Source organism: Synchiropus splendidus, chromosome 7, assembly GCF_027744825.2.
Source record: "Synchiropus splendidus isolate RoL2022-P1 chromosome 7, RoL_Sspl_1.0, whole genome shotgun sequence".
NCBI lineage: Eukaryota > Metazoa > Chordata > Actinopteri > Syngnathiformes > Callionymidae > Synchiropus > Synchiropus splendidus.
In genome coordinates, this window is record NC_071340.1 from 12,757,561 (window position 1) to 12,772,687 (window position 15,127).

General features: G+C 42.0%; 1 protein-coding gene across 1 annotated transcript in view; it reads left to right on the plus strand.

Moving 5' to 3' along the window:
- Window positions 1–15,127, plus strand: part of bmpr1ba (bone morphogenetic protein receptor, type IBa) — a 56,186-nt gene that overhangs the window by 30,089 nt on the left and 10,970 nt on the right. Inside the window, exon 3 of the mRNA XM_053871389.1 lies at window positions 9,199–9,481. Within this exon, the coding sequence (XP_053727364.1) occupies window positions 9,376–9,481 (106 nt within the window). The 5' untranslated portion in view covers window positions 9,199–9,375. The remainder of the gene's footprint in view (window positions 1–9,198; window positions 9,482–15,127) is intronic.

Below are 15,127 nucleotides of genomic sequence, written 5' to 3' on the forward strand. Positions count from 1 at the left end.
CTATAAGAGAATGTTTTTCAAAATGTGGGAGGAAATTTGATGGGAGGCTTATGATCCTGACCTGCCAGTGAAAAGTGAACATCTCCCATCATGTGCTTTGACTAACTTTTTTAGTGAGTGTTACATTTGTTAAATACTCGCGACCCGATAAAACAACCACAGGGTTTTGAAAAAGGAACACAGTAAAACATGCCATTACACCAAGCTAGTGGTATACATTCTCACTTCCAATGCATCCCATGCTGACTATCGCTTACAATGTTGATGCAGAATTCTGCCCTCCATTTTGCATTGCATGCCATGTACCTCATTCATGGCCACAAGTGTGCACTGTATATATACACTCAGACACTTCATACTAATTATTAAGAGCAGTTCCAACCCATGGCTTGACATTTAGTCCAGTTGCTTTTACACAACATGATTCAAATACACGCTAACGCGTCAACATGCAACACCGACATCTGAGTTCTGCGCCTCTCGGAAACACAACAGTCCACTTATGTGATGCCTTATGACATGTACTGGCCAGTGGAGTGGAACTTGGTTTTTATGTACATAACCATTAGGGGTGTAACGGCACACATAATCGGACTGTGGCGGGCCTTCACTCCAGTCGGCACGCGGGTCGATTGAGTATGCGTAACCAATGAAATATATGTTCCCACATAGTCCGCATAGCATACACACACAACTGACTGCAATCGGAATGGCAACCACAATGAATCAACATTTGGACATTTGAAGCCTTGCAACTGGCCATACCACGTGACTGGTTCAGGAACTGGATTGTGCAGTTCATTTCCAGATGAGCGTAGTCACTTCTGCATAACTGAGTTCTGAGACACACGCACTACACACTTAAAATCGTGAGCAAGGAGGCAGCGACGCTTATGTTCTCTCCATCACTGGAGTCTGTGTCCCAAATGAATAAAGTAATATCATTTTGTGTTCAAATGTTAGTTAAGTTGAAAGTTTGGGTTGAAAATACGTATTCATGTCCTTTGCTGTACTGGAAATTTACAGAACCGAAAGATTTAAAACTGTATTGAACCGAGGTTTTTGTGTGACATTGCCAGTGTTGGGCAAGTTACTTTAAGTGAGTAACTTAGTTACAGTTACTAGTTACCTCGTTGAAAAGTAACGTTGTTAGTTCAAGTTACTCATTACTATCAAAGTAACTAGTTACTAGCAAAAGTAACTGTATATTATTGTGGAGCTCAAACTTAATCATCTTAGAACAGTCACAGCCATCTGCTGGGTCAGGAATGAGCATCGAGAAGGAAGTGGGTCTCTGCAGAAATATTGTTGCGGTTACACTTGTCAGCTGCAAACATAAACTCTTTAATCAGTAAATAAGAGCTGGTGATCATCTGTAATTGCAGCTCAGATGATTTTGCTAATTGTAGTTAAAAAAAAATGTTTTGACAGCTTGTTAAAATCAACACAGAACTGCTGTGAATTATTCAGCCTCATGAGTCGCATGTTCCTCCTCCACAGTCCACTGAACTTCTGTTGAACTTGCTTGAAGAAGTGGAAACATCTTGGGATCCTCTGTTTCTTCCTTTCAATTTTTAATAATGCATTTCATCCAAATGCATCATTCAGACCCGCTCTAGGAATCTATCTAATAATTTATCAGTATCACACGAACTCAATGAATAACACAGCATCGCTTATTTTTCAGTTGTTTTACAATCTCACTCCGAGCATGACACACAGCCAGTGCCTTTTGCAGACAAAGAAAAGAAGCCATATAAATTTGCCACCCATCGTGGGTCTTGGTCTTGTCCTGTTGTCATCCCCCAGTGAGATCTGTTCCAGTCTGGTAATCCAAAAGCAGCCAATTACTGCTCTAAACTCCGGACTAGCCACACGTTTAACCTCAACCAGCCATGTTGGGATCCAGGTTGTTGGAGTCAGTGTCACTGGTTCTATTGCTCTCTCATGACCATCCCTCTTTGAATACCTTTTGCCACTGACAGTCACACGGTTTCTGCACCAATGATCCGGGTAACACCGGCATGTCCGACCCTAATTCCAGTTGTTGACCTGGTATACATGTAGGGACCATTCTCACGGCGATGTTGATGGTCATATAGTATACGCATAGTTTCGTTCAGACAGGAATTTCATCCGCGCAAAACAGGCCTTTTCTTTGCCTTTGCAACTTTTGTAGGGATCCCCGATCAATCGGTCACCGATCGTGATCGGCCAATTTCGGCGTGACCAGTGAATCCTGCAGCAGGCTGTCAGCGCAACACCCACCGGTCTGAGTGTGACATTCAGAACGCTAAGCTAATTGCCCAAGAAATAATCTCTAATTTCACAGAGCCTTTTTCAGGTGTTGTTTATGCGGAGACGGAAACAACTGTAACCGTCGCCGTTTTGGAGTCGGGCGCAACGTTAGTCAGCCACCTGAATCAGACACTTTTAAAAACGTCCGTAGTGGAAACTTTCATAAATGCAGTGTCTCTGTCTCTGAGTCCCGCTATAAACGGCCAGTGTGCAAATATTTCACGGACATAGCAAAGTCTCAAGACACTCACCAAACTGCTCCGTCTCGCATCAAATTCAATATTTTTCAGTTGTTCTTTTGACAGAATAATAGCTACATTCTGCAAGTTTTTTTTTCTATTTTTGCCTTCTTGAGGAGGTATATTAAAACAAGTCTGAATTAAAATGATTTCATGGTTGATGTTTTCACATCATGTGCCAAGAACATTTTGATAGCAAATTCATTGTCATCCATGTGATCGGTATCGGTGGTGATCTGGCAGATAGCAAAAACCCTGATCGGAGCATCCCTATTCTTTTTGATTCCAGAGTGAAAAGATTTGAAAACGTGGATGTAGTGTCTCTTGAGAGTCTTTTCCCAGTCATTCTGACTGATTTTGCGTGGCAGCAGATCTTTTTCTAAAACTTTTTTCAAGATGTGTTTTCGTGTCCACCACCTAATTCAGGGCGTCCACACACTAATGAAAATGTGTGCTGTAAGTTGACTTAAGTATACTAAGATATACTAAGCACTTTGACATGAAAGCTGTTATGTAGCAACTTCCTGTCTGTAACGCATGAATCAGGCAGCTCCCCTGTTCATCAGGACTTCTTCTTTTTTTTGGGGGTGAGAATGTTTCATGATAACCATAACCCTGGACTGAATTGTCTTGAATTTGGACTGTTCATCTTTCCTCCAATATTCTGGAGGAAAGAGGCTATGGAGAAGACACAAAAGTAGCTCCCTAATTTCCCACCCTGTGTGACAGAATTATTATTTTTTTTATTCTACTCTGCCCTCTCTTTGACTCTTCAGGACGTAACATGATAATGGTCCCGTTAAATTCCTTCAACACGTGGGGAAGACTTGCCAAGAAGCCTCAGGGGAAGGCAGTGGGATTATTTTCACAGCTACTGTAGTGTAATTGATGGTAATTGGAATATTTATGCTCTCAGGATTACAGGCTATCCGTGTCAGTGTTTTTATTGCTGCTGTAAAATGATGCAGTCAGTGGTTGCTCAGTGACAATGACGGCCTTATAAATACATTCCTGCCATCTCTATGATTTCATTAGGTTTAAGAGGGTTGTCACCCACTGTGTGTTGATTCATGTGCGTAGCTGAGTTCAACCATGGCAAGATTAGTCTGAAATATATTTTGAGCTACAATGCCTCTATTTTGGGTGACACTGGTTTGGGATAAAAAGACAGCATAGTTTCTCCCACATTCCAACAATCTGTCTTTCTTCCTCCATGACTTCTGACTCTTTTTTTTTCTCTTCTCGCCCATCTAGAAGGGTTAGGACTTTTTTTTTCTTCCTTGGAGGTCAGAGGTCAATCAAGAACAAATCGGTGTTGAGGTCAGGGGTGGACTTCTCTTTCACCGTTTCAACAGCGCTGTCTCCGCCATCCCTTGTTTATTCCTCTTGTCATCCTTTCGACCACCAGTTTATTAGTTCAACACTCAATATGTTTTGATGAACTCATTTGTTCCTCCAGCCTAGATCTGAATGTAAATATCATTTGGGATGTTTATTTTTTCGCCCTTCAATTTGGATGGTCTCAACACTACACTGGCAGATGACTTCAAATGCAGCAGCTAAGAGTGTCTTGAGGTATCATTTCACGTCATTTCCCCATTTATATTTACATCCTGCCGTGTCAGATGGATTTTAGTGGTCAACGTTGATCTCACTGTTACATTAGACATTTGTTTTTTTAGATTTTTGCCAGTGCATCTCACTTTTATGTTTAATGCCCTGTCAAAAAAACTGCAAGGACAAAGAGTGCTTAAACAATGTGATGTGAAAATAAGAATGCACTGATAAATGTAATGAAAGTAATACAACCATGCTTGGCCTCGCATAGTTATTTGCCTTAAATGCTCCACTTATCAGTTGTTCTCCAGTCCAGTATATTTAGAAAACATAATACAATAGCGTGTATATTGCAGCCAGGAATGATTTCTGTTCCTTTCTGTTCAACCATATGCCCCTTTGATTCTTGTCCTTGTGAAAAACCTGCATTCAGCACTTCCATCTCCAAACCTCTGTGACTTCCTCTCTGTTTCTCTCTGCCCATGGAGCATTCAGCCAGAAAGGATTGCTATGTAAATGCACCAGTTAATCGGAGTGAATGGACAAGCTTAAACCAGATTATGTTAAACTGCTTGTTAGTATAAAGACACGCTCAAGTGAATGGCGGGGGATTAGCAGATGTGCTGCTGGGCCACTGAGGTGTTCCTTTAAAATGGATTTAATCCACCATCTGACAGTTGCTTCACACATCGCGAAAACGTGGATAAAAGCTTTTAAAGGTGAGTGAGGAAATAGGTATGGTGGCCATTAAACCAAGGGGAGCAGAAGAAACAGTCGCAGACTTCTTCTATCTGCTGATAAGACCAATAATATCAATGACTCCCTAACAGGAGTGGTAGAGATTAAGGTACCAAGGTAGATCTGTGCGTTTTTCGTTTTACGTGACACACGTTTGTATTTCATTAATGTCTAGAATAAAGGCATTGAAAGTCAGTCAAGGAAGTAGAACTGATCCCTTTACATAATTGAAGTGGACCTTGACAGCTGGGCTAATTTGTGTTAACTGGTGTTTGTTGACAGTAAACAACTGGTTTAACAGAGGATTAGCAGATAGAACTGGAAGTATTGTTACATTATTACAGCACTGTCTGAAGCTTGTGTTTTGTTATTTCATTAAGCAGTTAAAAAAAATAATAATTAAGTTGGAGCTGGTCTTATACCGTATTTTAGTTACGGCCAAACTAGCACTTTCATTTCAAAGAGCCGTCTGTATGTGCTCTGTTGTTTTCGCTACATGTATTTAGTTTATCTCAGGAGTTGTGAAAATGAAATTTAATGACTAAAAGAGGATGAGCTGGATAATCAACTAGCTTCGTGAAGTATTTATGGTAGTATATGTTCCCTAATGTAGTGTAACCATTACACCCTACTTTTCTTATTTACGCATCAATGTGTCACTATATAAATACAATGTAAAGACAGTTGTATTTTAAGTCAAAAATCAAAGTTAAAATGGGATTATTTAGAGTTTGATGCAGCAGTTCTCTCACTGCTCTGTGCTCCAAGGTACAATTTGGTACATTTGCCGACTTAGGCAGATGAGGTGAACTCTCTGAACGACAGTGGTAATAAGTGGGCACGCTCTCATAACACGCACGCCCAAAACCTCTCGACTTTATTAGTAGAGTAAATTAAATTCAACACACTTTCATCTCAGAATCTAATCTGAAAAGACTATTATGGTGAGTCGTTTCCAAGGTGACAGTTGTGTGTGCTCATTGTGTACGGAGCTGCTCAATAGGGAAGGGTTCGAGGGCCCTGTGGATGAGCAAGGTCCGGGAGGCAAAGTTGGAGGATCCAAGTGTGTGAGTGACCAGAGCTGGTCAACGAATTATACTGGCTCCTTCTTCATATTACCGCATATGAATCGTAACAGGAAGCAAACTGCACAGTTGAAACACATACTGTAACCGTTTTGAAAAAAAAAAAAAAAGCATTGAGTCTTCATGCTCCTTTGTAGCCTCGCTTTGATGCACCCCTGCTGCTCCACAGCTCACCCTTTCCGTTTTTCATCTCATTTTTTCCCCTTCCAGCTGACACCGGAGACCATCACTCTTCCCTGATCGCTTCTTTGTCTCGTGATCTATTCTTCGCTCTTCTTTCTCTTTCAGATTCACTGCTCATCCTTTGCTTTCTGACAGTTTCAGCCATTCATCATCAGCCCAGCATGAGGGTGACACCGTGGAATAATGTGTGGGTCGGGGAGGGGCGCTGGGGATGAGGGCTCACAATGCCTTACAGTAACTATTTGGAAGGGGATCCTTCCACTTGAATCTGTGCAAGATATCACCTTCTTCCGAAAATTACTGGCGACATTAAACACTTTCTCTTGCGCACACAGCTTCACAGCGAGAGGGGATTGGGGGCAAATGCTGTCACAGTATTTAAAAGGCTTCCCGCGGTTAGACATGCTTGAAATGACATTCTGGTTCACTGGTCAAGAGAGGAGGGGAGAACAGAGGAAAACCCAATGTACAGAATTTTGCAACATTTCGACTTCTGTAAACCATTTGGAACATAAAATCGTTTCTGACTTTTGCTGACATCTTTAAAGAGACTTGAAATGACTTGCACAGTGCTCAAAGCTGAAGGACCCTTAATATGAGCTCTAACAGGATTTTAGTTTTCATTACAAAGAATTTTTGGTATATTTTGATTGGCTCAGCTCAAGTTGTATATGTTGCTGATGAAGTTTCTTCATTGTCCTTACATTTATTTATATTGACTATATTTATTCAGATCGTGCATTTTATCCATGGATGCTTGGAGCGGAGAAGGCGAAGGGAGCTACTGATATTTTAGTACAGATTTATAAAGAAACTTAATTTCTCTCCTGCTTAAGAGGGCCACGCATGTAAGGATTTTCAAAATCTTTTTCCTTGTTTTTTTTTTTCCCTCTATTCTGTGAGAGACTCAACGCATGAAGATAAACAGTCTGCCATTGATCATTACGTCTGTGGAGTGCAACTCATCACCGCGAACACAAGATTCCGCCTCAATACCAATTGAGAAGCTCGTTCTCCAAGCCAGAAATCTGGTGTGACCACGCGTGATAATGTGAAATACACTCATCACAATAAGCAGAAAGCGCACCTCGCAACTTGAAAGTGCATCAGATGATGGTGGTGTATGTGTTTTTTGAACGGTAGAATGAAAGAAACACCATAATAATTCAATTGCTAGAAGCCATTCAACTGCTCATGGATATTGTGTTGGCTGCCCAGACACCTGAAGGAGAGAAGTGGGTGAGATTAGCTGCAGATTGGAGTGAGATTTACAAAAAAAAAATCCAATTAACTCAAAAAATGTCATTTCTCCCTTTTTGCTTCTTTGTTTCGCTGTTGGATCGCTTCTTGATTGGTTACATTCCATTCCACGTCACAGTTCAAGTTGGGAGCGATCGACTCCCCCCTAACCCTCCAAAGATTTTTGGTCGTGAATATTGAATGTGTTTATTATTTACAATTGTTGAACCCGACTGCTGACTGAGTGCAGATTATCTGGACAAAGTAACTGTTAAAAGACCCCGGACATAAGGCTTCTCTCATTGGATAATCTTATAAGAGTTACAGTATTGTGGCATTCATCATCCTTGTTAGGGAAGGAGAACATTTGGGAATGAAAACAGTATTATCGTAATGTGTCTGGGCCCCTTCACACACATAATGATGCCATTTTGAAGATTTGTTATTGCTTTTATCGTTTCAGAAGAAAAAAACTTCAGTTTTTTTTTAAAAATGTGCTGCAAGAAAACAGGTGACTCCTTTTACGTCTTGATTTTGGAATGTGTAGTCAGTGCTTGACGTCATTGTGCATTATAAGTCTGTACAGAATTTAATTCAGGATCTTTTAGGCCACGTGAATGATGCGGCGGCCCAGATTTGACCTGCAGACCTTTAGTTTGATGCAAGCCCTCAGAGACTTCATAAGAAGCTCAGTCATCTGCGGCTGTTACTTCACACTTCTGACATCTAACATGTCACCTTTCCTGGCAATTCTAAGCAGCACAATCTCCTTCGTCCCCTTTACTGAATAGAATCTGATATTTTTCATCCAAGAAAAGTGCCGGGGTTGTCAGAATTGGGAAGAAGCCTGGCACTATTTGAACTATTTGTTTATGAGGGGATTTCATCTCTCTCTGGGAAGAGCCAGGCTGCCTATTGTCTGTCCCTAATGAACGACATGAACAAGTGTGAGAAGAAAAGAAGCGCTTAGAAACGCGGCAGCTCCAAAGAGGCAGATTAAAATAATGACAAAAACCCGGCAGCCCCTCCCTACTTGTGCAACACGTTTTTCATAGTCAGCGACATTAGTCTAGCATTTACTTTGAGTGTTTTGCAAAGCCGAACATATTAGGATGAGGATTTTTGAAGTGCTGGTGATATTCAAATATCCTTTTAATGCTAAACAACATGATTGTAATGTGAGAGTTTTACAAGCCTTTTTGGGTTCATGTTAAAATAGATGTGCCAACTACCTTTTGTTGGTTAAGATTAAACGATCAAGATGAATAATGCATGAAGGACCAGAGCAGGAGAGGTAGAAGGTCTAAATCCTACGCTGCAGATATGAGAGCTGTCGTGTGTAATATTTGTCTTTCCAGAGTTTTTCGTTTGTAAGTGGTAGCAGTAACTTGAAACCTTTCACTGGTGTTTGACCTTTTTCTGCGTCTAAAAGAACATTGAAAAGCACTTAAAGCAGGCGAAGTAGACTCTTAATTAGTTTTCCATTTGTGATGTGGGGCTCTCAAGATTGCCATTATTTTAAGCAGTAAGTATCTTCGCGTTAAACTCTGTCTCGGTCAAGTGGAGTTCTTCTTCTTCTCAAAGTTTAATATCATGTTTTGTTTTGTTTTTTTCAATCGTTGGATGTAACATGTGGGGAACAGGGTAGAGTGACTACATTAGATGTTGTTGAACCACTCAAATCCAAGCGGTTAAAATAAGTCCCCCCAACCTACTGCTGCTTTGCTCGGAAGCCCATCTCCCCACCTCCCACTTCACCCTGCCCCCTGCCGGTGTATGTCTGTGTGAGTTGGTCAGCACTCTCGACCAGGCAAGTGAAGTAAACTCCCCCTTTTTCTTCTCGCTCACTCTCTCTCTAGTCCCCCCAGTGGACCGCTACTGTCGGAAGTTGTTGGAGGGAATTCAACTGGAGCTGCTCCTGCCAGAACGTGTGTGTTGTGGACCTTCTCGCGGGCGCTCTTCACCTCCCCGAGGACGAAACGACGTGTGAGAGGTGACAGTGAGCAGAAGCCGGGAACGGAGCGGCAGACTCCACCATGCCAGTGCAGGGAGGAAAGCTGAAGCGCTGCTTGTCTCTCTGTGTCTGGAGCCGGAGTCCTCTGCTGATGCTTGGGCTGTTTTCTCTGCAAACTCTAGCACATGGTGAGTCATCTCTCCCTACTGGCTGCTGTGCTCTGGCCAGGTTTTCTCTTGTGCTGCTGTGAAGTCTGTGCTCTGTCACTAACCCTGATGTGTTTCAATGAGAATCCATGCAATATTGTAATCCATTCTTTCAAAGTTCTACACTCAGAATATACATGAGAGATGAAGTAGATACATCAGATTGTAAATATTAAAGAAGCACTGTGGGTTAAACAAAAGTTAAAATGAAGTTAAAATGAAGCACATGCACGTATATAGTTCAACAATCATTTTCTCCCATCTGATTGTAGTCCTGAATAAGTAGTGTGACACCAGCTGCGTGGTCTCTGACCATTTTAGGTGTCTCCTGTGTTATGGCTAGGTGTTAAACCTAGTGTCAGGTTTTGGTAGGTTATGCTACGGGGTGTAAGGTGAGGGGTTTATTTTTTTGACAGTGGATGTTTTCCCTCTACTTCTGCTTTAAATAACCCCCTGACTTTCAGTGATAATGTTGATCCTTGTTGCCGATGAGTGATTGTGTTTCTATACTCCTTTTATTGTCGCGTCTATTTAAAGAGAGCTGAGATTGTTTCAGCTGGGAGGTCTGAAGTGGAGCCAGCAACAGCTCAGGCTTCACACTGTGTGTTATGTGCTGAGGTCGTCCGCTGGCCTTTCGTCGCATGTCACCCTCGGTATCGTCCATCTTTCCTGTCATTGTCAGGAGTCAAGTTGGCTTCTTCTTGTAGAGTCCACGCTGCGCCGCTTCTGCTTTTAACGCACTCCTTCGGCCCCTTTCTTTCACCGCCAGTAAATAACCTTGGGATGGATGCCGTGAACATTTGCAGCGCACACTAAGGCAAACATAAAAATGGCTGGAATGTTTAAGATTCATGCTAACACCGCACGCTCTGCGCACAAAGGCCACGGACAGCTGCTAAAGACATATGTGAACTCTGACATGAACTTGGACCTTTACTAGGTTTTATATGTTTTTCACCGAGTCAAGACAATCGGCTCATTGTAAGGCAGCGAAACATAAACGCAACGGTTAAATCTGTCAAGTCTTAAAATCATTTTAAAGTCTATGATTTATTTGCTTATCGACTCGCTTCATTTGGTTTAAATCCCACTTGGCTGTGTTGCATCACGAAACAAGCTAAACTGTTTCCTCTATTACAGCACTATGTTTTTGCTTTGATGGAGCTCACGCGGCGAATAAACCCATTTGATCACTTCCCCGCCTAATAATTATGTTGTAAAACTGGGTGTTCCGCAGTAGAGACAAAACACATTCAAGTTTTTATGACCCCCTCCTAGGAGGTTATGTTTCTGCCTGTGTTTATCCGTTTAACCTGCTATTACTGTGAGTAGTAGTAGTGGTGACTGGAAAATTTCTAAATGAATTTGAATGAAATGTTCGGGAAGTTGACAATGGGGTGAGGACTAGATCATTATTCTTTGGCGGTTCTGTATTACCATCTGGATCCAGAAAAAAACATAGTGAGTGCAGCTCTTCCTGGAGAGAGGTTTGCCAACTCTTGAGCTCAGATGTTCCAACACCACTTGAATGCTGCAGTGTTCCCATCATGGTGCAACTAACAATCCCATGAGAACGGCCTGGCATGAAATGAGCTGCTTGGCAGAGGTCTGCGCTCTCTCAGTGCTTTTCTGTTTATTGTTCTGTCATATGAGGAAATGGCAAATCTGAGGAGCTAAGTGGGTGATGATGTGACACAAAAAAGAAAGAAAAATCTTAGAAATATTTCATACTTTAGAAGCTGGCTTGTCAATGGAGTTAAACAATGAGAAATATCTGCATTTGTCGTTTTTCCGTATGATAAAGGACAGTCTAATTGATGGTAGGTCAACTCCCACCACCACTTAATATCATGACTGGCATGACTGGCATGACTGGCCACTTGTTTCTGAATTAATTCTTTTTTTATTTGCTTTTTATTTATATAATTATTTATTTTCAAGTCATATGACTTTTGTGTGGTCCTCTTAACACTTCAAAGGCAGTCTGTGTCCAAGGTTAGTTCCAGACCCGACATGTTTGCTTGTTCATAGAAAACGGTAATGTTGGTTTTTACTAGTTTGTCTTGAGATAAATGTATTCTACTTGCTTTTGACAATATGTTTGGATGCAAACACAACTGCTGGTGAAGACAATAGAAATGTTAGAGCCAAGCATTGCCTTTGGTAGCTGCAGTACATAGGTTTTACAGGATTTTTCTGCATTGTTTTACGTGACTGGATGATTTCTCATAAACTCAACTGATCAGGAACCAAATATGTGTTTTCAAAATAAAATAAAAAGACCCATATCACTCTGTCAGATGCTCTCTCCAAAGCATGGCTTTTTGACCCTGCGCCTTTTGCTTTTCTGATGCTAAACAGCTGTGGCAGGTATTCGTGTTTCAAAACTGTTTTATCTTCAAAATGTACATAGCTGGGTAGTTGGCCGTAAACAGACTTATTATCACTTTTTCAAATCTACATATGAGCCTGAGCCAAAAGAGCAATTTTAGATCCCACAACTGCTTCTGTTCTTGTGTTTCTCTGTACTTCTGCTTTTTCGTCTTTAACCTGCTTTTTTAACAGCTTGGGAAGTGTGAAATTGAAGTTTTATCAGAGCAGCAGTCTCATGATAAAAGCTTGACTTTGAAGGCTCCATCATAGATCCTCACCCCAGATACTGGTGTGTCAGTAATATCAACTTCAAGCCAGAGCAGCGACCTGATGGTTTCTTCAGCAAGACTTGCAAGTGATTTAATTTTGCCTCTTACAATCAGGATGTGTGTTACTATTATATGGACTTGAACATCTGAGAAAGGGATTGGACCGTGTGAGGAGTGTAGTAAAGACGGACCTTGATGATGTCTCACCTGCCTTTTGTAACCCAGGTAATTTGGAGGGAGAAGTTAAAATATCATAAAATACCATAATCTCTTTCCACCATTGTTTCCACCATTTTTTGAGTAAGTGCCGAGTGCAAACATGCTCGCTGTGTTCTACCAGTCTCTAATCGATTTGACCAGTTTGTAAAATGGTAATCCTAAACCACAAAATCTCCAGTGTGATTCTTTTATTTTATGGGTTTCGGCCCATAAATTACGCTCGACAGCAAGTGCTGCATCCAGTACTCTGAATGGCTCAGTGAAGTTGGATCAATGAGCCGCCTATTTCAACAGCTTCCTGCTTTGGTCACTTTACATATGCCTGTGCATCATCTTGCTCTTGTGTGAAAAACATCATCATCTTTTACAAGCCCTGACATTTGTGTCTTGTAAAGGTTCTCAGAGGAAGATGGTGAAACTCCTATACATGTTAGAGTAGGGAGTGTTTGTGGTAGCGTGGGGGGTTTTTTCAAGGCCTTAGATAGATACAGAAAATGATGAAGTGCAAAAAAAGGGTTCTACTCTTGTCACCCAACACAGGGCAGCTGAAACACACAGGGAAACAGAATATATTTGAGGTAATATTATGAACTATCATAGCTCATCATCATCTTCATTCAACAGTGCTGGTGAGTACCATGGTACCTCACAGGATTAATGAGAACAGACAGCTCAATAAACCTGATTTTTACAGTCTAACATTCCAGTCTAGACTGCACCTTCCATCTCTGCAGTAGCAGAAAGTTAAGTTGTAATGTGTCCGCCGGCCTCCATTTTTCTTTTAGGAGAGTGTAAAAGAATACACGCGCTTATCGAGACAGTATAAATCACGCGCAGCGATCTTGTGTAACCTTCCACCTCTGCCAGACTGCAGCCTTCACAGTGAGTTCTGGGAAGTGCGAACTGAGCGCGATAGCTTACATTTCATTGTCCTTGGTGGAAATAAGCACTGCTGTATCAGTTTTCATGGTCGAAGATCTGCCAGTTGCTTTGCTTTTGTCACTGACTCCTAATGAGAGGGTGGAAGTTAACATGTTGTTTGGGTCTTTGGAGTCCTTTTCTGTGTATTTGAAACTGAAGTTAGGATCTTTTCAAACTCATCCTGAAGATAAGAGAATAGCACTTATGGTGCCTCTGTTTTAACCTCCAAATACAATGTATTTTGAAACCACACTCTTTTCCACAAGTCGGTTGATCATTTTGATCTGAAGATCACCACTTAACAAATGTCCGTGTGGTTCCACAAATAATGGTGGAGTTAATGGTGTCGTGAGGCCGTTTTTATCGCGGTGAGCAGAGTGGTTCGTGTAGCTGTGAGTGGAGGACAACACGGTGTGGTGATGGACAGATAACAGGTGAAGTACAGTGCTGTAACTTGGCGCAGTGCAAAGCTGATTGTCAAAGCCTCTGTGTGCTGGGACGAGCTGGGCTTAAAGTTTTCCATGCACTCACCCCCCCCTGTAACACTCACTCCCCCCAACAATAGAGTACAGTTTTTGGATGTTTGTACCGCTGCTTTGTTGTTGTCCTCAGTGTTGGCAGCAGCCAGGACTGGTTTCTAGTCATGCTTTTGATTCCAGCAGGTCGTCCTGGCTCTTTATAGACGCGTTTAGCTGACATCACGTGACGGGAAGAAGTGGCTGGTCAGTGTTGCGCTGGATGAAATAATCTTTTATTAGGTGTGTGTTTTAGTGCTCATGATTCAACAACTGTTTGTGTCCACCTTTGGACGACATCAATAGAAGCCCACTGTTACCAAATGGCTAAGCAATAAAGACAGCGATACCCCAATGAAACCTAATGGGCTGGCATTGCGTGTGTGTGTGTGTGTGTGTGTGAGTGAGTGAGCGGGCTGATCCCGGAGCATGTTTGTCCACTAAGATAGCGCAGAGGAGGTCTGGAGCCGCTGATGGGTGACTGCTGACTTGCTTAATGGCAAGCTAATCACACGGAGGAGACAGCGGGACGCATACAATTATAAACACACTTAGTCTGACAAAAAAAGCCGGCGCTGACCCACCGATTACACACAGTGGTGACATGTGTGTTCATGTCATGTACTTCTCACATCCAGAGGATTGGAATAATGTCAATGTTTCCCACCTCACGCACACGCATGACAGGAAAATGGCTGTTTAGACCCGTGCAGATGACTGAGACGCCACAGGCCGGAACACTGGGAAATAAACACATGGCAGCTGTGATGTTAACACCATCTGCTTTTACACTCCTCATGCAAACGCACACCAGCACCACCTTTCAGCGAAACCAGCTTGAGCGTGCACCGAGAGGCTCACACTGCCAGCGTGTTACTCTCTCTTGAAATTCAGATTATTAATCTTCAAGGCCAACATAAGCTTTCTGGTCATTGATGGTGCATTGATCTGCTCTGGATTTAAAACAGAAATCCAATTTCAGATTTTGGTGGCCGCACTATACCAACCTCTGTGTTACAATACCGTAATGTGTCACATATCCCTGTAAATAATGAAAAGCTTTTGCTCGAGGAAATTCAAATGTAAGACTTTGTAAAGAGAAAGAAAGAAACAAGTTTCGAAGGTTGTGGTGCCAGTGAGGTCCCTAAATGAAGGGCTGCTGGGTCAGTTCTTGAGAGCCCAGTGTGTCCCAGCACAGATGTTGGTGTGCGTGCAAAGTCAGGAAGTGTGAAAGCAAATGTTGGAGCAGGCGGATGGTTTTAGTTTGGACAAAGCCATGTTTGGTATTAATTACACCCATTTGTAGAGCAGCGTGACACTGTGGATGAAGA